The sequence below is a fragment of the Hemitrygon akajei genome, chromosome 16 (assembly GCF_048418815.1).
Source record: "Hemitrygon akajei chromosome 16, sHemAka1.3, whole genome shotgun sequence".
NCBI classification, from domain to species: domain Eukaryota; kingdom Metazoa; phylum Chordata; class Chondrichthyes; order Myliobatiformes; family Dasyatidae; genus Hemitrygon; species Hemitrygon akajei.
This window is the reverse complement of record NC_133139.1, coordinates 90476445-90498075: the sequence shown is the minus strand read 5'-3', so window position 1 is coordinate 90498075 and position 21631 is coordinate 90476445. Positions and strand designations below refer to the sequence as shown.

Below are 21631 nucleotides of genomic sequence, written 5' to 3'. Positions count from 1 at the left end.
ACACACGCTCAGCCCCACTTACTCACCAGCTCTGGCTCAGTGACCTTCATTGCCATCCAGTTAATCAAAGGCTTAGTGTTTAGATGCTCCTCCTTGCATTCTGGATGTTCTCCCGACCCTCCCTGAAATCTGCAGCAGTACATCCTCCCATGATCTCAAGCCTCCTCCAGTTCTGGCTAATTGTGCAACTCTCCACCCTTGCAGGGAATGCTCAGGCTGCCAAACCTCTGGAATTTCCCTCCCCAAACCTCCCTGTTTCACTGCTCATTAAAACCCACCAGCTAGAATGAGCTCTTAGTCACACACTAGAACAAATCCTTCTAATCCCTGTGGCACGGGAGCGTAGTAATTAACACATTGCTCCACAGTGCCTGCAATAGGCATTCAATTCCTGCTGCTGTCTGTAAGGAGTTTGTACATTCTCCCCGTGACCACGTGGGATTCCTCTCTCATTTCTAAGGCGTATGAGTTAGGGTTAGTAAGTTGTGAGCAGGCTATGAAGTATAGCAACACTTGTAGGCTGCCCCCGCATATCCACAGACTGTGTTGGTTGTTGACACTGTTCACTTAATATTTCAATGTAGATCTGACAAATAATCTCTATCTTTAACTGTGCTTAGTCCTCATGTTGACGTTCATGTTCTGCACGTGTTCTTGCCTGTGTTCGTGGCAGGACCTGGTCTCTAACCTTGCCTCTGTCTGTTCTCCTGCCAGGTAATATCGTCGGTGTGGGGCAGTGTCTGCTGCATGGCCTGACCGTGGTGATCAGGAAGAAGTTCTCAGCCTCCCGTTTCTGGGATGACTGCGTGAAGTACAACTGCACTGTGAGTTTTAGCCGAGCCCTTTGGACTCTGGATGCTGAGCCCTCCCGATCCAAGGACTCCCTCTTCCCTGGCTGTGCATCAGCTGCAGCCTTAGAAACTTCCTACCCACTGACTGCAGGTGACAACAGGAGGGTCAACTTAGACCCGAGGATGGGAGCAGGACTGACCACTGACCATCTTTGACTGTACTGAACACAGCAGCTCACTTAATAAGCTCCCTGTCCACAGTCACATCACTACCCACACACAGTATCAGCTTTTGTTCCATCTATTAGAAACTTGCCAAAATTCTTCAGACAGCACTTCCATTTGCAACACCTCTACCAGTGAGAGAGACAAAGACAGGAAAAGCACGGGGAACCCCACCACCTCCAGGCCTCACGCACCCTGACTTGGAAATATATCACTATTTCTTCAGTGTCACCTGGTCAGAATCCCTAATACTATTGTCGGTAAACTCACACCTCAAGGAGTGCAGCAGTTCAAGGCATGGCTCTCCACCACTGTCTTTAGGGCAATTTGTGCAATTAACTGCTGGCGTAATCACACATTTTTTGAATAAGTAAAAAATATAATGGCTGATGTAATTGTATACTCACCTCAACATTCCTGCTTGCCCTCCTACAGGCTGTAATCTATCACCAGTTTGTTTCCCAAGAATTTATCAAACTCTACCTTAAAAAAAATCAGTATCTGTGCTTCTTTGAGTGTCAGAAACTCGGGTCCCTCAGAGAAGAAAGTCAACCTTATCTCTATCCTCTGCTTTCTGAGGAGACTGAGGTCCTATGGAATATACAGGCCTCCCCTTCACATGTTCTACCAGTTCTGTTATCGCCAGTACAGTCTTCTATGTGGTGGTGTGCTAGGGCAATGACATCAACGTGGGTGAATCCAACAGGTTCAATAAACCGATTAGAAAGCCTGGCTCTGTTACGGGAGTCAAACTGGACACACTGGAGGCTGTGGTAGAACAAAAGATCCTACAGAAATTTCCTGCCATTTCTGGACAATGTTTCTCACCCTCTGCATGCCATCTTGGCTGAACAGAGGAGCACTTTCAGTAATAGACTAAGACAACTGCGCTGCTCCAAAGAGTGTTAATGAGGTCATTCTTGCCCTCAGCCAGTAAGCTCCATAATGATTCAACCTATAGCTGAGGAAATGATTACGCCCCCCCCCCCCCCCCCGTGTACTTGTAATGCTAGAGTGACACTGTAATTTCCTTTGGAATCAATAAAGTATCTCTCTATCTGTCTATCTATCCCATATTTTTTTAAACCGTGACCCTCAATTTTAGATTATTCCACAAGAGGAAACATCCTCTTCCCTTCCACCCCATTTAGAAACTTTAGTATCTTTATGCCATGATTCCCTTCTCCTCAGCCAACAAATGTCTTGTCAGATATAGTTTGACAAGTTCCATTTAACTTGCCTCTCTGATGGTTTTGGGGAGGAATTCCTTGGTTCCACTCTCCACTATGTGAGTAAGTGGTTCCCACGTCACTCCAAAGCACAGCTTGGTTCCAGCTGTAATCTCCTGCCCACCATTCTGGAATCCTCCCAACAGGGAAAAAGCCTGTATATTTCTTTCTCTCTCCCTCATATCTCCCACTGTGTGGGGCTGGAGAAGGAGTTGTTTGGGTTCTGCAGGATTCTCTTTCTCTCCCTCAGCCTCTTTCATTCGTCCTGTGATGAGGGATTAATTGACCAGCAGTCACAGAGGGGTACAGGGTGAAAACAGTCTCTTCAGTGGCGGGTGGTTAAAGGTTGACGTTTCTCCGCTGTGATTTCTAGGAGCCCTGTGTAACGTGTAACCATGTTTCCTCAGATTGTTCAGTACATCGGTGAGATCTGCCGTTACCTCCTGAACCAGCCGACACGACGTGCCGAATCCCAGCACCGCGTCCGCATGGCGATCGGCAACGGGCTGAAGCCCTCGGTCTGGGAGTCCTTCGCCAGCCGCTTCCGCATCGAGCGGGTGGCTGAGTTCTACGGAGCCACCGAGTGCAACTGTTCCATCGCGAACCTGGACGGCAAGGTGAGTGCCTGCAGCTCTCAGCCAATCGGAATGGGCACAAACCACCTGGGCTTTCTCAACGGTGACCCATTCTCATAGAGTTACACAACATGGAAGACAGGCTCTCAGAATCAGACCATCCACGACGACCACTGTGCCTACCAAGGCTATAGAGAACATTTGAGACTGTAGGTGTTGGAATCTGGACCATTGTACAAAGTTCTGGAGGAACTCAGAGTCAGGTAGCATCTGTGGAGAGAAATGGACAGTGGCTTTCAGGTTAAGACCCTTCATCTAGTCCAGCTGAAGAGCCCTGACCTGAAATGTTGACTGTCCCTGTCACCCCATCGATGCCACTTGATCCTTCGAGTTCCTCCAGCACTTTGTATTTTGCTCTAGTCCCATCTGAGTTCATCCCATTGGCCTTGTTTGGCTCACATCCTTCCTAACCTTTCCTATTTATGTACCTGTCCAAATGTCTTTTAAACATTCTAATTGTACCAACCTTTACCACTTCAACTGCCAGCTTGTTCTGTACGCCCACCACCCTTTGAAACTTACCCCAGAGATCTCCTTTAAAGATCTGCCCCCTGTGCTGGAAAAAAAGACAGAGACCACCCACATTATCCACACTCCTCACAATATTATATACCTTTTATAAGGTCATCCTTTAGACTCCAAGGCAAACAATCCTGACTCCCATTAGTGGTCTGTGCCAAACTATTGTTGTGCCTGGTCCCATTGAGCTGCACCTCCCATTGCTCTCCATACCCCTCCCATCCAAATGTTGAACTCAAATCCACATCCACCACTTCCACTGGCAACTCTTCCACATTCTCATGACCCTCTGAAATGTTTCCCTCAAACATTTCACCTTTCACCCTTAATCCATAACCCCCAGTTCTAGTCTCATCCAACCTCAATGGAAAAACCCTGCTTACAGTTACCCTATTTATACCCCCTCATAATTTTGATAAATCTATAACTCAGGTCATCAAGTCCCAGCAAGATCTTTGTAAATTTTTGCTATACACTTTCAGTCTTGTTGATCTGTTTGAAGATGAAGGAGGGAGGTTGAGGTTTATGGCTGGTGGGAGAAAATGGTTGAAGCCTGAGGTAGAGCCTCATGTCGATGTTGTGAGTGGTGGGGAGGGTTGAGCCCTGATGGACCAGGTTCCTCTGCAGACCCCTGTGTACCCGTGCATTGGAATTGCCGTACCAGACTGCAACCATTCAGGGTACTTTCCGCAGTGCCTGTGTAAAAGTCTCAAATCTGTGCATGTGCCTCATGGGAGAGAGACGGATAATGCTATGGATTCTCATCCACTGCACTTGAATGTACAACCATGTTCTGTCCTAGACGGGAGAAACAGGCCCTGGGGGTTCCACGGGATTACATGCTTCCTCTGAAGCTCTGTGAGTCCGGAGATGAACCCCTCCAGGCGCCCAGCACCCACTCCACCGTTCCAGCATTCCAAATGGTGTCTGGTACCTGAGGGCGATTTGGAACATCGCCAGGTCTGACTCTACACTAGCTCTGAGGAGGGCTTGGTGCGGCTGCAGGACTTCGCATCGTTGCTGGCTTTAGAGTCTGCTGAACATTGATGCCAGGCTCTCCCCTCCTCTCTCTCCACAGGTAGGGGCCTGTGGCTTTAACAGCCGGATCCTACCCCATGTCTACCCCATCCACCTGGTGAAGGTGAACGAGGACACGCTGGAGCTGATCCGCAGTCCGGAGGGGCTGTGTGTGCCCTGCAAACCAGGTAAGGGCAGCGTCAGAGGGGTGATTCATCTGAACTGGGGGGAGGGGTGGGTGCTTAAATAGGTGTTGCCTCTCCCTGACGTACTGGTGCCGTGCTAACTTCCCATAATTCTCCTGTGACATTGGCCATTCGGCCCATCAGTTCCAAACTGACCATCAGGGCAATCCCACTAGACTCGTTCCCTCACTTATTTCCCACATATTTTATAAACCCCCCCCCCCCACTACCCAGTCCTTCCCTACCCCTGTCCTGATAACACCTCCATCACTACCCTTGTCCTAATAACACCCCCTCCCTTCATTACCTCTGTCCTAATAACACCTCCCTTCTGTACTCCTGCCACCCGCCCATGATGAGGATAATTTACATCGGCCAATTAACCTGCCAACCAGCAGGTCTTTGTTGGAGGAAACTGGAGCAGTTGTGGGGAGTTAACGTCCAGTTTGTTGACATGCACACAAGTATACGTATGCACAAGTGCAGTGAAAGATTGCAGCAGCATCAGGGCTTGAAGCTTATTGCCAGGCTGGACTGCAATTTGTTCTCCACTCTGTTATTGTTTTAACTTGTTCTACCTCCATACGCTGTTGTGATGAACTGATCTGTGTGAGTAGTATGTAAAACAAGCTTTTCACTGTTTCTCAGTTCATGTGACAATAAAAACCCAATTCAAACCCCACATAGCATCAGATAAGGAACCTTGTGAAGTCACAGGGAGAACATGCAAACTCCACACACAGACTTCCTAATTCTGGCTTCTTCCCCCTGCTTTTCCAGTCCGGATGAAAAGTCAAAAACATCAGCTCTTTATTCCCCTCCACAGATACTGTCTGAGCTGCTGAGTTGCTCCAGCATTTTGTGTGTGTTAGTCCACACGCAGACAACTACCAAGGTCAGGATCAAACCCAGTAGGATTAACCACAGCCCCTCCACCCACAATCCATCCCAGTCATGGTCAGCAGGTCACGGTTTGGCAGAAGGATGTGAATTTTAGCCCCCATGTCCACTGCAGAACCAATGGAGCGCCACGCTGTCAGAGGCACTGTCTACACAGTCTGAGGCTGAGGCTCCACATGCACTTCCAGGTGGTTGTCAGTGATCCCACGGCACTGTTTCAGCAAGTATCTATCTATCCCCCAGATTAGCTTTATTTGGCACGTGTACATCTAAACATACAGCAAAATGCATCGTTTGCATCAAATTAACGAGGATTGTGCTGGGGTCAGTTCACAAGTGTCACCTTGCTCCCAGTGTCTGCCTACACCTTACTAATTCTAACTGTACTTATTTGTACAGTGGGAGGAAACCCATGCGGTCACAGGGAGAATGTACAAGCTCTTTACAGACAATGTGAGAGTTGACCCCAATCCTACAATAATAGTGCTGTACGAACTGCCCAGTTACAGCGGCATGCCCCCAGACACGTGGTCCAGTTACTGAGAGGTAATGAAATAGCATGGATAAGCGGCGACTCTGATGGGAATCTTCGAATATTCCTGTTTAGGACTTGTACAGCTGAAATCCACGGTCACAGCCATGGGTACTTCATTAAGCAGCATCTTTTTAAGAAGTTAAAAAGATCTATTGATCCTCAGAATTGGCAGCCCACTGCCAGCAGTCTCAGGTCACAAGTGCAGAAAAGGAAGCGCGGGAAGCTTGCTGGGCTGCAGATACGATTGAAACGCAGAGGCCTTAGAGCTGCAGTCCCATCTATTCTGCTGAAATACGTACGGTCTCTGCAAAATAAAACTGAAGGCCTCAGAGTACCAGAGACATCAGCGACTGCCATGTACTTCACTTGGCAAAAACGTGGCTCAACCCCATCATTTTGAATGGAGTGCTGCAGCTCGAGTGCTTCACCATCCACCACAAAGATAGGACAGCTAAGCCATTTAAAGGTAGAGGAGGGGCGAATGCTTCAGGATTAACTCATCATGGATCACAGACATGATGGTTCAGTCTCAGTCTTGCTCACCTGACCTAGAACATCAAGCAGTCAAGTGTTAATCCATTTTATCTGCAGAGGAAATTTTCTGCCATCAACCTGGTATATTTCCACCTCTGGCCAAGTGTCAGGCAGGCACTGAAGGAGCTGAGCACCATGATCAGCAGTCATGGAACAGCCTTCCCTATCGTTGCGGCGGGTTTCAACCAGACCAACATGAAGAAGTCTCTGAACAGCTACACTTGTTCGGTATAACAGAGGATCCAACGTAACTGACCTCTGTTATACCACCACCAAGAACGCTTACCATGCCATTCCGTGCCCACACTTTGTAAAGTCCTTTCACCTACTCCCGACTACAGGCAGAGATTAAAGGCCACCATACTTGTGGTGAGGACCAAGAAGGTATGGTCAACAGAGACCAACTGCTTTGAGTCAGTGGACTAGATAATATTCTGGGATTCATCTTTGAATCCAAATGGATATGCCACAGTTGTTACTGACATCATCGAGACCCGTGTGGATTTCAGCATGTAAATGCAATTACGAAGAAAGTATGGAAGTGCCTCTACTTCCTTAGGAGTCTGCACAGATTTGGCATAACATCAAAAACTACGACAAACTCCAAAAGATGTGCAACGGAGAGTGTATTGACTGGCTGCATCGTGGCCTGGTAAGGAAAGACCAGTACCTTTGTACAGAAATCTCTACAAAAGTTAATGCAGCCTTCCCAACCATTAAGCACTCTTTATCTTGTTAAACACTATCGTAGGAAAGCAGCATCCATCGTCAGAAGTCCTTACCAGCCAGGTCATGCTCCTTTCTCACTGCTGCCATCCACTAAAAGATACAAGAGCCTCATGACTCACACCAGCAGGTTCAAGAAGAGTTACTACCCCTCAACCATCAGACTCCTGAACAGAAGTGGATAACTACACTTACACCCATCCACTGGGACGTTCCTGCAACCAGTGATCTCATTTTAAGGACCTGGACCCACTGCAATAGGTCTATAGCGGAAGGTTCTTCACTCAGCCTTGGATCACCTGGACAATAGTAATACATACAACAGCTCAGCGTTAAACACAATCGTACCCGCAGTACAAGTTCCAGAATTGGGGCCTCTGTATCTCTTTCTGCAACTGGATACCAACTTCCTCATCGGGAGACCACAGTCAGTGCAGATCGGAAATAATGTTGCCTCCTCGCTTACAATCAACACTAGCACATTTCAAGGATGCATGCTTGCCCACAATTCTACTCTCTCTACCCCCACAACTGTGTGGCTAGGCATAGCTCGAATGCCATCTATAAATTAGCTGATGTCACAACCATTGTTGTCAGAATTTCAGATGTCAAAGAGTGAGGCAGGTCACCTGGTAGAGTGGTGTTGCAACAATAACCTTGCACTCAGCAATCAGTAAGACCCGGGAATTGCTTGTGGACTTCAGGAAGGGGAAGTCGAGGGAACACACGCCAGTTCTCATTGAGGGATCAGCAGTGGAAAGGGGGAGCAGTTTCAAATTCCTGGATATCAATGTCTCTGAAGTTCTTTCCTGGGCCAAACATATTGATGCAATCACAAAGAAGGCACAACAGTGACTTTATTTCATTAGGAGCTTTAGGAGGCTTGGTTTATCACCAAAGACTCGCGCAGGTTCTGCAAATGTTCCACAGAAAGATTCTAACTGGTATGGAGGGGTCACGGCGAAAGATCAGAAAAAACTGCAGCAAGTTGCAAACCCAGCCAGCTCCGTCGTGGGTGATAACCCCCGCCCCCCAGTATCAAAGACATTACTTCTCATTCTACCATCGGGGGAGGTACAGGAGCCTGAAGACACACACTCAATGTTTCAGGAACAGTTTCTTCCCCTCTGCCATCAGATTTCTGAATGGACAATGAACCCATGTACACTACCACAATATTTTTTGCTCTCTTTTTGCACAGCTTACTTAATTTATATATTTTTTCAATGTTATTTCTTGTTTTGTTTCTATTATTATGTACTGAGATGCACTGCTGCCACAAAACAACAAATTTCGTCAAGTATGCCGGTGATATTGAACCTGATTCCGATCCTGCTGCACACAGTTCGAGCTGTCACGTTTCCTTTAATACAACATCCACTATATTACAAATTTCATCGGCTGCGAATTGCGTTTGATATCCTGAAAGGAATATGAGGAATTATTTCCACTCTCACAGCCTTTCAGGAACAATCCAGTCATAGATCTGTAATGACTGAGTCTGTTCAGCCCATCTTCTCTGTGCTGTTCAGAACAGAACCCTTTATCCTGGGCTCAGCTTCCAGCACTGGTCTACAGAGCCCATCTCACAGCTTGTCTAGTGCACATCCTGTACTGCTTACGAAGAAGGATCGAGTGACATGGGAGAAAGTTGGAACAGGGGACTGTTCTTGGATGATCAGCCATAATCATATTAAATGGTAGCACAGGCTTAAGGGGCTGAATGGTCTCTTGTCCTTTTTTAATATAAAAATGATGAGAGTTTTTGCCTCAATTGGTAATACTGGTTTCTGCCCTTTGTATGAAAATAATGTATGCCCATCTCCTCTCCTGTCTGCCTATACTTTAACCCCGATGTCCATTTGTTTTTCACCCTTCTACTATCAACTTCAAAGATTCAAGGTTCAAAGTACATTTATCATCATACAGTGTACAACCCTGAGGTATGTCTTCCCGCAGACAAAGAAAGCCATGGAAGCTGTTCAAAGAAAAACATCAAACTCCCAAAGTGCAAAAAAACAGAACAAATCACACGAACGGCACAAATAAAGAGCGAAAAACACTGAATATAAAACTCCGAACCGGGAAACATTGAACCAGACCAGGCATTTTCAGTTCAATCAGTGTCACATCGTTCATTAACTTCAGGCCGCAGTACTAGTCCACCCCGATGAAAATTGCACAGAAAGGGGCAACCTGAAACACATCATAACAGAGTCCAGTCCACAAGGCACTTCGGCTAAACCTTGCCCAAGACCCAGGACTCCGACAGCATCGAGGGGGAGAGAGAGACCATTTGACACCAGAATCTTCCTCCAGCAACAGTGGACAAGAAGGAGAGAAAGACCATCGCACACAGACACCTTCCTCCGGCAGCCATGAGCGAGAGGCTGATAGATGGCACAGAACGCTTACTTGCTTTCTGCTCAATAAGTTCAAGTTTATTGTTATGGCATACATTCTTGGGGTAAGAATGCTGTGAAAATTAGATTTTTACATCACAATACATTACAAACATGACTAACATAAATTAGCATAATTTATACATAATTTGTGCAATAAAATAAAAAATTAGCATAATGACATTAGTCTGAGTGAGAGAGAGTAAAAAGAAATAGTGTTAGACTTCATGGCCCGATGGCAATGGGAAGAAGCTGTTGTTGAACTCTGAGGTGTGGGTCATTAGGGTCCTGTACTTCCTGCTTGATGGCAGCATTGAGACGATGGCATGGCCTAGATGCTGGGTTCCTTAATGATGTTGTCTTCTTGAGATATCGCCTCTTGTAGATGTTCTTGATGGTAGGAAGAGCTGTATCTGTGATGAAGTCCACCACTCTCTGTAGCCTCTTCTGTTCCTGTGCATTGGAGTTTCCCATACCAGGCCGTGATGATCCAGTCCAAAGAAATATGTGTCCTTCCAATTCAGCTGAAGTCTTCACAATTTTATACGCTCAATTAAGTCTCTGCTTGTACTTTTCTGTTCCAAAGAAGAAATCCCTGGGTTATCCAATCCTTCCTCATAGCTGCAGTTTTCCAGTCTTTACCAAAATTCTAGTAAATCTCTTCTGTCTTTTCTGTAAGGGGATGACAAGAGCTGTTCGTGGTACTCCATCTGCAGTCTAGCTAATGTTGAATACAGTTCCAGTTCCTGTTTCTTATTTGTTGTGGCTCAGCTAACAAAGAAAAGCATTATTATTAAGCTCATCTTCCTTTGAGGACCATTGTGTTTATACCCTAAGGTCTCTCTGTTCTTCCACAACTCTGAGAATGCTAATTTCCTTGCAGTTTTGCAATTTCCAAATGAATTATATCACACTTCAGTGAACTTAATCCATTTCCTCATTGATATTATTTGCCAATTTCTTTATCATGCTCTCTTCATTATTAAGAAAAATGACAAAAACAAATCAGTATGTGTGCTGCACATTGCACCTGGCTCAGATTAGATCTGCTCAAATTTGCTTTAACAATTTGAGGCTTCAGTGCTATCTGCCACATGTGAGTTTGTCACCATCTGCTGGAGCCATGAGGAGCTGCACCTGTGACTTCCTTGTTTTTGAGGTCAGAGTGAGGGAGAGCAGCCTCCTCCCGTCCGATCTGTTGTGAACTTCATCCTGCACATTACCAACTAGCAAATATTGCAGACAGCATAGACATGATGAGATGAACACTGTTCTTGCGTTAGAGTCAAAGAGCCTACGGCACAGAAACAGGCCCTTCCACCCATCTAGTCTGCCTCATCCCATCAACCTGCACTCCATACCTCTCCCATCCATGTACCGATCCAAATTTCTCTTCAATGTTGAAATCAAATCCACATCCACCATTTCCTGCTGGCAGATCTCACCATTCACTCTCACCATCTGAGTGAAGTTCCCTCTTGTTCCCATTTCATCCTTAACCCATGACCTCTTGTTGTCGTCCCACCCAACTTCAGTGGAAAAAGCCTGCTTGCATTTGCCCTATCTATACCCCTTATAATTTTGTATACCTCTATCGAATCTCCCCTCAGTCTTCTACACTCCAGGGAATAAAGTCCTAACCTATTCAACCTTTCCCTATAACACAGGTTCTCAACTCCTGGAAGAATCCTTGTAAACTTCCTCTGTACTCTTTCAATCTTATTGACATCTTTCTTGTAAATAGGTGACCAGAATTGTACACAATACTCCAAATTAGGGCTCAACAATGTCTTATAAAACTTCATCATAAAATCTCAACTGCTTTACTCAGTACTTTGATTTATGAAGGCCAGTGTGCCAAAAGCTTTCTTTATGACACTATCTACCTGTGATATCACTTTCAGAATCAAAATCAGGGTTATTATCAGTGGCATACTGTATGTCATGAATTTGCAGTATTTTGCAATGCATGATTTAAAAACTATAAATTGCAATAAGAAATCAATGTTATAACCATATAAACCATACAACAATTACAGCACAGAAACAGGCCATCTTGGCCTTTCTAGTCCGTGCCGAACACTTACTCTCACTTAGTCCCACCGACCTGCACTCAGCCCATAACCCTCCATTTCTTTCCTGTCCATATACCTAACCATAACCATATAATAACCATATAACAATTACAGCACGGAAACAGGCCATCTCGGCCCTTCTAGTCCGTGCCGAACACTTACCCTCACCTAGTCCCATCGACCTGCACTCAGCCCATAACCTGCCATTCCTTTCCTGTCCATATACCTATCCAATTTTACCTTAAATGACAATATCGAACCTGCCTCTACCACTTCTACTGGAAGCTCATTTCACACAGCTACCACTCTCTGAGTAAAGAAATTCCCCTTCGTGTTTCCCCTAAACTTTTGCCCCTTTCCTGTCCATATATCTGTCCAATTTTTTTAATGACAAAATATATAAATGTCATATTTCAATGTCAAAACATGTTAAAATATATAAATTAAGTAATAGTGCAAAAAGAGAGAAAAAATGGTGAGGTATGTCCTGTCGATGAATCTGTTAACCTCCTGAATGATCTGTAGTTCAACCCATTCCAACTCCAGGTCCTTAACATGGTCTGAAAAAAGCTGCAGCTGGATGTACTTCTTACAGGTATAGTCATCAGGACACTGCAGGTCTTCCTGCCTTCCCACATCCTGAATTCCCACAACATTCCACTTTCCCATCTGGCATTCTCCCTGCTATAACTCTGCCATAAAAAAAGAAGAAAAATGAAATAAATCTACCTGCAGCCTTAGACCCTTCTCGCTGAACCCTCGTTGAGCTAAAGCATCAACACCCCACTCTAACTCTGGCCCACTACCGCAATGGCCACTCTGGTTAAACCTAACTCCTTTACATTGGCCCTTGCCAGGAACCTAATTATACACAGTCCAACATCTCCACAAGATCTGTAATGTGCAGAATATCCCAACTGCCCTTGCTCGCTTCCTTTGAACTCTATCTCCCTCTACACAATCCAGGGTCTTCTCAGGAACTGTGGCACACTGTATTCTTTGGTTAAGTCAAGTCAAATCAGCTTCCTTTTCAGATTCGGATTTATTTATCACATGTACATGAAAACATACCAGTGCTAAATTTGCATTAACAACTAACACAACCAAGGATGTGCTGGGGGAAGGCCATAAAGTGATGCCACACATTTCGGCAACAGCAAAGCATGTCCACAATGCCTTGCAGAACAACAAGAGAAGACAAGCAACAAAAAAGCAAGTCCCAACTCTAGGACAGGCCTCTAGGCCTCCAGTCTCAGGCTTCAAATTCTGGACTTCTAATTAACCTTCAGGCTTTGATTTCGATATCATCCCCTCGACTAGCTGATGACAAGACCCCGAATGACCGGCCCTCTTACTTCCTTGTGCTTGCTGTTTACATAGACGTCCGATCCCAAGACCCACCGACCTGGGACAGCCCGACATCCATGTATGTTCTTTGTCACCTAACCACGTCACTGGACTTTGAGTGCAGAATGGAGGGGCCTGACTTTTAACTCCTCCACATTCCTATCCCTGAATCCTAATCTGGTCTCTAACTACTCACGTCCCTGTCCCTAATCCCTGTTGTGTACCTTTTGTTATAAGACATTTTAGGTCTTATAACAAAGAACCAAAGAAAAACAGAGTGGATCTGTTCAACAGCATGTTTATTGCTTGCAAGGAAAAGCACCTCTACTCCTCGTGATGGCAGGCAGCTTCTGATTTACAGCTTTCAAAGTTTGTTTTTATTATGCAAGTTTTCAGGCTGTTATCTGTTCTGGGAGTCAGCTCCTGCATTACAGCCACAGTACTCAAGGCCACACAGTATATCAACATCCACTTAGTTACACAATATATAATGATCAGGGCATTACCTGCTTCCCATCACGTAAAAAACTTAGCTTATAACAAAGCACTCTGGAATTATACAGGTTCCATTTTGTCACTTTACAAGATTAAATACATTAAAAATCCTAAAGTTTTGAATAAATTTTCACACCCCTAACTTCCTTCTCTGTCGTAAGTGCAAATTTGACCACTAACACCCCCCTCTGTACCATCCCTATGAATTTAATAAAAACAACTAATTCTGAGCTAAGATCTTGATGAAGACTGCAGCTTAGCACCATCTTGAAGACGTGTCAAGATGGTATGGAGCCAATTGGAAATGTGCTGTGCCCACAAGTACTGTGAGGTGCAGATACAGTGATAAACATGCTTGCAACAGGTACCGACAACCCACAGAACATAAATTATAGATGATAGTGAAAAGAGAGAGAAAAAAGGATCTTAGTACAAACTTGGTGATGTGGGACTTCAGGCTTCTGAAATGGTATATCTATCATCGGTTGCATGGTGCATGCAGCATGCTGTTACAATGAGAGTCTGTTGAGATGGAAGAATCTCTGTGTTCACAGTGGCTGACTGTCTCTCTGTCTTGGGGCCAGGGAGGGTGGTGCGGACCCTGTGCTGTGGAGCTCACTGACATTGACACCTCCTTTGTGCCATAGGGGAGCCAGGCCAGCTGGTGGGTCGTATAAACCAACAGGACCCACTCCGCCGCTTTGATGGATATGCCAGCAAGTCTGCCACAAATGAGAAGATTGCCTACAACGTGTTTAAGAAAGGAGACTGCGCCTACCTGTCAGGTACGGACCCTGGGATGCTGCAGACTGGGTAACTGAGGGGGTAACAAGTATTTGTTGTAATGTTCAGCCCCCCCCCCACCCATCCCCCTGCAGAGCCCTGGACCCCATCTCCCTGCTCCGTCCAACCAAGTCTCACAGAGCATTTCTAACATCTCTGTATTTTTAAATGCTGAAATGCTCTGCAAATCAGGCAGCCTCCTTGGATGGAGGAATGGTGTTAATGTGGAGACACCAGAGACTGCAGATGCTGAAATGTGGAGCAAAAAGCAAACTACTGGAGGAACTCAGCAGATTGAATAGCATGTTAGGGAGGAATTAACATCGCTCTCCATTCTCACATCTGATACAGTGTTCCAACCTAACCCTTCAACAATTCCCTTCTTCCCATGCATGCTGCTTGTCCTGCTGAGTTCCTCCAGCAGAATGTTTCTTGCACCACGAATAATGATTCTGGGATCCTGTTTTGCATGTGTTCGCTGGCTGGTTTGTGTCTGTGTCCTCCAGGAGCTTGGGTGATTCTTGATTTACATTCGCTGTGGTCTGTGTTGGGAGACTCTGAACTTTTATCATTTGGGGATGGGTGTTCGGAGATTTCTATAGTCCTCCTGGTGATAACAGGTCCAACTGCCTCTCCAGTGATGGAGATTGGGGACTGGGTTATACTGCCTCTCTGGTGATGGAGATTGGGGACTGGGTTATACTGCCTCTCCCGTGATGGAGATTGGGGACTGGGTGGTTATACTGCCTCTCCGGTGATGGAGATTGGGGACTGGGTGGTTATACTGCCTCTCCGGTGATGGAGATTGGGGACTGGGTGGTTATACTGCCTCTCTGGTGATGGAGATTGGGGACTGGGTGGTTATACTGCCTCTCTGGTGATGGAGATTGGGGACTTCATGGTTATACTGCCTCTCTGGTGATGGAGATTGGGGACTGGGTGGTTATACTGCCTCTCCGGTGATGGAGATTGGGGACTGGGTGGTTATACTGCCTCTCTGGTGATGGAGATTGGGGACTGGGTGGTTATACTGCCTCTCTGGTGATGGAGATTGGGGACTTCATGGTTATACTGCCTCTCTGGTGATGGAGATTGGGGACTGGGTTATACTGCCTCTCCGGTGATGGAGATTGGGGACTGGGTTATACTGCCTCTCTGGTGATGGAGATTGGGGACTGGGTTATACTGCCTCTCCGGTGATGGAGATTGGGGACTGGGTTATACTGCCTCTCTGGTGATGGAGATTGGGGACTGGGTTATACTGCCTCTCCGGTGATGGAGATTGGGGACTGGGTTATACTGCCTCTCTGGTGATGGAGATTGGGGACTGGGTTATACTGCCTCTCTGGTGATGGAGATTGGGGACTTCGTGGTTATACTGCCTCTCTGGTGATGGAGATTGGGGACTGGGTGGTTATACTGCCTCTCCGGTGATGGGGATTGGGGACTGGGTTATACTGCCTCTCTGGTGATGGAGATTGGGGACTTCGTGGTTATACTGCCTCTCCGGTGATGGAGATTGGGGACTGGGTTATACTGCCTCTCCGGTGATGGAGATTGGGGACTGAGTTATACTGCCTCTCTGGTGATGGAGATTGGGGACTTCGTGGTTATACTGCCTCTCCGGTGATGGAGATTGGGGACTGGGTTATACTGCCTCTCCGGTGATGGAGATTGGGGACTGGGTTATACTGCCTCTCCGGTGATGGAGATTGGGGACAGGGTTATACTGCCTCTCTGGTGATGGAGATTGGGGACTTCGTGGTTATCCTGCCTCTCCGGTGATGGAGATTGGGGAGTGGGTTATACTGCCTCTCTGGTGATGGAGATTGAGGACTGGGTTATACTGCCTCTCCGGTGATGGAGATTGGGGACTGGGTTATACTGCCTCTCCGGTGATGGAGATTGGGGACTGGGTGGTTATACTGCCTCTCTGGTGATGTAGATTGGGGACTTCGTGGTTATCCTGCCTCTCCGGTGATGGAGATTGGGGACTGGGTTATACTGCCTCTCCGGTGATGGAGATTGGGGACTGGGTTATACTGCCTCTCCGGTGATGGAGATTGGGGAGTGGGTTATACTGCCTCTCTGGTGATGGAGATTGGGGACTGGGTTATACTGCCTCTCTGGTGATGGAGATTGGGGACTGGGTTATACTGCCTCTCCGGTGATGGAGATTGGGGAGTGGGTTATACTGCCTCTCTGGTGATGGAGATTGGGGACTTCGTGGTTATACTGCCTCTCCGGTGATGGAGATTGGGGACTGGGTGGTTAACCTGCCTCTCTGGTGATGGAGATTGGGGACTGGGTTATACTGCCTCTCCGGTGATGGAGATTGGGGACTGGGTTATACTGCCTCTCCGGTGATGGAGATTGGGGACAGGGTTATACTGCCTCTCTGGTGATGGAGATTGGGGACTTCGTGGTTATCCTGCCTCTCCGGTGATGGAGATTGGGGACTGGGTTATACTGCCTCTCCGGTGATGGAGATTGGGGACTGGGTGGTTAACCTGCCTCTCTGGTGATGGAGATTGGGGACTGGGTTATACTGCCTCTCTGGTGATGGAGATTGAGGACTGGGTTATACTGCCTCTCCGGTGATGGAGATTGGGGACTGGGTTATACTGCCTCTCCGGTGATGGAGATTGGGGACTGGGTTATACTGCCTCTCCGGTGATGGAGATTGGGGACTGGGTTATACTGCCTCTCCGGTGATGGAGATTGGGGACTGGGTTATCCTGCCTCTCCGGTGATGGAGATTGGGGACTGGGTTATACTGCCTCTCCGGTGATGGAGATTGGGGAGTGGGTTATACTGCCTCTCTGGTGATGGAGATTGGGGACTTCGTGGTTATACTGCCTCTCCGGTGATGGAGATTGGGGACTGGGTTATACTGCCTCTCCGGTGATGGAGATTGGGGAGTGGGTTATACTGCCTCTCTGGTGATGGAGATTGGGGACTTCGTGGTTATCCTGCCTCTCCGGTGATGGAGATTGGGGACTTCGTGGTTATACTGCCTCTCCGGTGATGGAGATTGGGGACTGGGTTATACTGCCTCTCCGGTGATGGAGATTGGGGACTTCGTGGTTATCCTGCCTCTCCGGTGATGGAGATTGGGGAGTGGGTTATACTGCCTCTCTGGTGATGGAGATTGGGGACTTCGTGGTTATCCTGCCTCTCTGGTGATGGAGATTGGGGACTTCGTGGTTATACTGCCTCTCTGGTGATGGAGATTGGGGACTGGGTTATCCTGCCTCTCCGGTGATGGAGATTGGGGACTGGGTTATCCTGCCTCTCCGGTGATGGAGATTGGGGACTGGGTTATACTGCCTCTCTGGTGATGGAGATTGGGGACTTCATGGTTATACTGCCTCTCTGGTGATGGAGATTGGGGACTGGGTGGTTATCCTGCCTCTCCGGTGATGGAGATTGGGGACTGGGTTATACTGCCTCTCCGGTGATGGAGATTGGGGACTTCGTGGTTATACTGCCTCTCCGGTGATGGAGATTGGGGACTGGGTTATACTGCCTCTCCGGTGATGGAGATTGGGGACTTCGTGGTTATCCTGCCTCTCCGGTGATGGAGATTGGGGAGTGGGTTATACTGCCTCTCTGGTGATGGAGATTGGGGACTTCGTGGTTATCCTGCCTCTCTGGTGATGGAGATTGGGGACTTCGTGGTTATACTGCCTCTCTGGTGATGGAGATTGGGGACTGGGTTATCCTGCCTCTCCGGTGATGGAGATTGGGGACTGGGTTATCCTGCCTCTCCGGTGATGGAGATTGGGGACTGGGTTATACTGCCTCTCTGGTGATGGAGATTGGGGACTTCATGGTTATACTGCCTCTCTGGTGATGGAGATTGGGGACTGGGTGGTTATACTGCCTCTCCGGTGATGGAGATTGGGGACTGGGTGGTTAACCTGCCTCTCCGGTGATGGAGATTGGGGACTGGGTTATACTGCCTCTCCGGTGATGGAGATTGGGGACTGGGTTATACTGCCTCTCTGGTGATGGAGATTGGGGACTTCATGGTTATACTGCCTCTCTGGTGATGGAGATTGGGGACTTCATGGTTAACCTGCCTCTCCGGTGATGGAGATTGGGGACTGGGTTATACTGCCTCTCCGGTGATGGAGATTGGGGACTGGGTTATACTGCCTCTCCGGTGATGGAGATTGGGGACTGGGTTATACTGCCTCTCTGGTGATGTAGATTGGGGACTTCGTGGTTATACTGCCTCTCTGGTGATGGAGATTGGGGACTTCATGGTTATACTGCCTCTCTGGTGATGGAGATTGGGGACTTCATGGTTAACCTGCCTCTCCGGTGATGGAGATTGGGGACTGGGTTATACTGCCTCTCTGGTGATGGAGATTGGGGACTTCATGGTTATACTGCCTCTCTGGTGATGGAGATTGGGGACTTCATGGTTAACCTGCCTCTCCGGTGATGGAGATTGGGGACTGGGTTATACTGCCTCTCCGGTGATGGAGATTGGGGACTGGGTTATACTGCCTCTCCGGTGATGGAGATTGAGGACTGGGTTATACTGCCTCTCCGGTGATGGAGATTGGGGACTGGGTTATACTGCCTCTCTGGTGATGTAGATTGGGGACTTCGTGGTTATCCTGCCTCTCCGGTGATGGAGATTGGGGACTGGGTTATACTGCCTCTCCGGTGATGGAGATTGGGGACTGGGTTATACTGCCTCTCTGGTGATGGAGATTGGGGACTGGGTTATACTGCCTCTCTGGTGATGGAGATTGGGGAGTGGGAGGTCATATTGCCCATCTGCTGTTGGAGATTGGGACAAGGATGTTTTACTGCCTCTCCGGTAATGGAGGTTGGAGAATGGACGATCCCAACGTGCAGTTAGTTTCTAATGCACTGTTTCTCTCACCCCCCAGGTGACGTTCTGGTGATGGATGACCTTGGCTACATGTACTTCAAAGACCGAAGTGGAGACACCTTCCGGTGGCGGGGGGAGAATGTCTCAACCACGGAGGTGGAGGGTACCCTGAGCCAGCTGTTGAACCTGACCGACGTGGCGGTGTACGGAGTGCCCGTGCCAGGTAGGCAGAGATCTGAGTTACAGCCCCTAGCTACTGCCCTTGACTGACGAGCAGGGGCACCCAGCATAGAACCAAGGCTCTCTTTCCCTGCTGTGGCCGCTGCTGATTTGTGGGCCTGTGTTCTCTTCCCTTGAGCTCGTGACATTCCGCCTGGGGACGTACCTCCAAGTTGCTGTTGGATTGCCTGTCCTGGGTGTGTGTGCTTGAGGAATTGTGGGAAGGATAGCCATGCAACTATTGCCCCTCCAGTGATGGAGATTGTGGACTGGCAGATCCTACTGCCCCTCCAATGATGATCAGAGACTGGGAGGTTCTACTACCCCTCCAATGGTGGAAATCAGAGACTTGGGAGGTCTTACTTCCCTTCCTATGATAGAGATCAGAGACTTGCAAGTCCTGTTGCCCCTCCTGTGATAGAGATCTGAGACTGGGAAGTTCCACTGCCCCTGCAGTGACGGAGGTCAGGGTTGGGAGATCCTACTGACCCTCCTGTGATAGAGATCAGAGACTGGGAAGTTCCACTGCCCCTGCATTGACGGAGGTCAGGGTTGGGAGATCCTACTGACCCTCCTGTGATAGAGATCAGAGACTGGGAAGTTCCACTGCCCCAGCAGTGACGAAGGTCAGGGTTGGGAGATCCTACTGACTCTCCTGTGATAGAGATCAGAGACTGGGAAGTTCCACTGCCCCTGCAGTGATGGAGGTCAGGGTTGGGAGATCCTACTGACCCTCCTGTAATAGAGATCAGAGACTGGGAAGTTCCACTGTCCCTGCAGTGATGGCGATCAAGGATGGAAGTTCTTAGTTTCCTTCCACTCATGGGCAGTGAGAAAGGGAGGTCCCTTCTGAGGAATGTGGGAGGAGAGTACTTCTGTCACTGGGTGGAATGCTAGTACCGTGGGTTACTCTATTCCCAGTGGGGTTGAGCCTTGACAGCCACAGAGGGGCAGTAGTGGAGGAGGGGGAAACGAGCACACCGTTACGTGGGGTAGAACACCATACCAGCCAGCACCTCCGTCGGGTTTGGAGGATCCCAACAGCTCCAAATGCACAGCTGCATTGTTTTCCCCTCTACCACCTTTTCCCCAAGGGAATGGGAGCTGCACTCTGACCTCCATCCCCCTGAGAGGCTATAGCCCACAGTGAGGTCAGGGTGAAATCCCAGCTAATTGGGGAGAAGCCGGGCTTGCACCTGGTGGGTCAGAGGTGCCAACACCCTTCATCCCTCCAGCCTGTCCAGGGAAGGGCTGCAAACTCTACGCATTGGGTTGTTGAGTGTTCATCATTGCCTTTTCAGGTCTCCAGTGGCCACAATATTAATTTTGTTTCTGTATACTCTTCTGTTCTCCTACCAGGCGTGGAAGGGAAGGCTGGAATGGCGGCAATTGCAGATCCTGATAACAAGGTTAATCCTGAGCACCTGTACCAGGAGCTGATGGCGGTGCTTCCTCCTTACGCCAGGCCTGTGTTCCTCCGCATCCTCCCCGCCGTTGACACCACAAGTACGTACCTCGGGGCCTGTCTTGTGCAGCCTCTTGTGTGATTGAAAGGGACGTTTCCATTTCCCCTCCCTTCTCCATGCACGATGCAGCACGTCACCCCAGCAGAAGGAGACCCAATCTCTCTGGATTATTTTAGAATAACATAGACACAGCAGAGTGCAGTGAAATTTGGGACACGAGACTGCAGATACTGGAAATCTGGAAAGACCCACAAAAACACTGGAAGAACTCAGTGGGTCAGGCATCATCTAAGGAGAATAAATGGGCAGTCATCATTTGGACTTTCCAGACCAGATGAAGGGTTCTCGGCCTGAAACACTGACTGCCCATTTCCCTACATGGATGCTGCCTGACACATTAAGGTCCTCCAGCTCTTTTTGCATTGAAATTTGTTGCTCATGTGATGAATAAACTGTATACTTAGCAACAGCAAGTACAACATTTAAAATGCACAATGAGCAGTAATAGCGGAGTAGTTAAAGACTGCAATCTGAAGTATTGTAAAGGAAATGCTATGGTGACAATAACAGAATAAGCAAGAAAGGTAGAGCTAACAGAGTTCTTCCTACAAAGTAAAGCCTAACATCATGAATGATTATGATGTTGCACTCCCAGATGAGCTCAACATGTTTTATGCTCGCTTTGAAAAGAAGAAT

At 47.9% G+C, this 21631-nt stretch overlaps 1 protein-coding gene across 3 annotated transcripts in view; it reads left to right on the top strand.

Moving 5' to 3' along the window:
* LOC140740290 (long-chain fatty acid transport protein 1-like) overlaps window positions 1-21631 on the top strand; it is a 90718-nt gene that overhangs the window by 61872 nt on the left and 7215 nt on the right. For all 3 annotated transcript variants that reach the window (XM_073069431.1, XM_073069432.1, XM_073069430.1), the window contains 6 exons: window positions 715-824; window positions 2653-2862; window positions 4478-4604; window positions 14263-14400; window positions 19309-19473; window positions 20829-20975. In XM_073069431.1, coding sequence (XP_072925532.1) covers window positions 715-824; window positions 2653-2862; window positions 4478-4604; window positions 14263-14400; window positions 19309-19473; window positions 20829-20975 — 897 coding nt within the window. The remainder of the gene's footprint in view (window positions 1-714; window positions 825-2652; window positions 2863-4477; window positions 4605-14262; window positions 14401-19308; window positions 19474-20828; window positions 20976-21631) is intronic.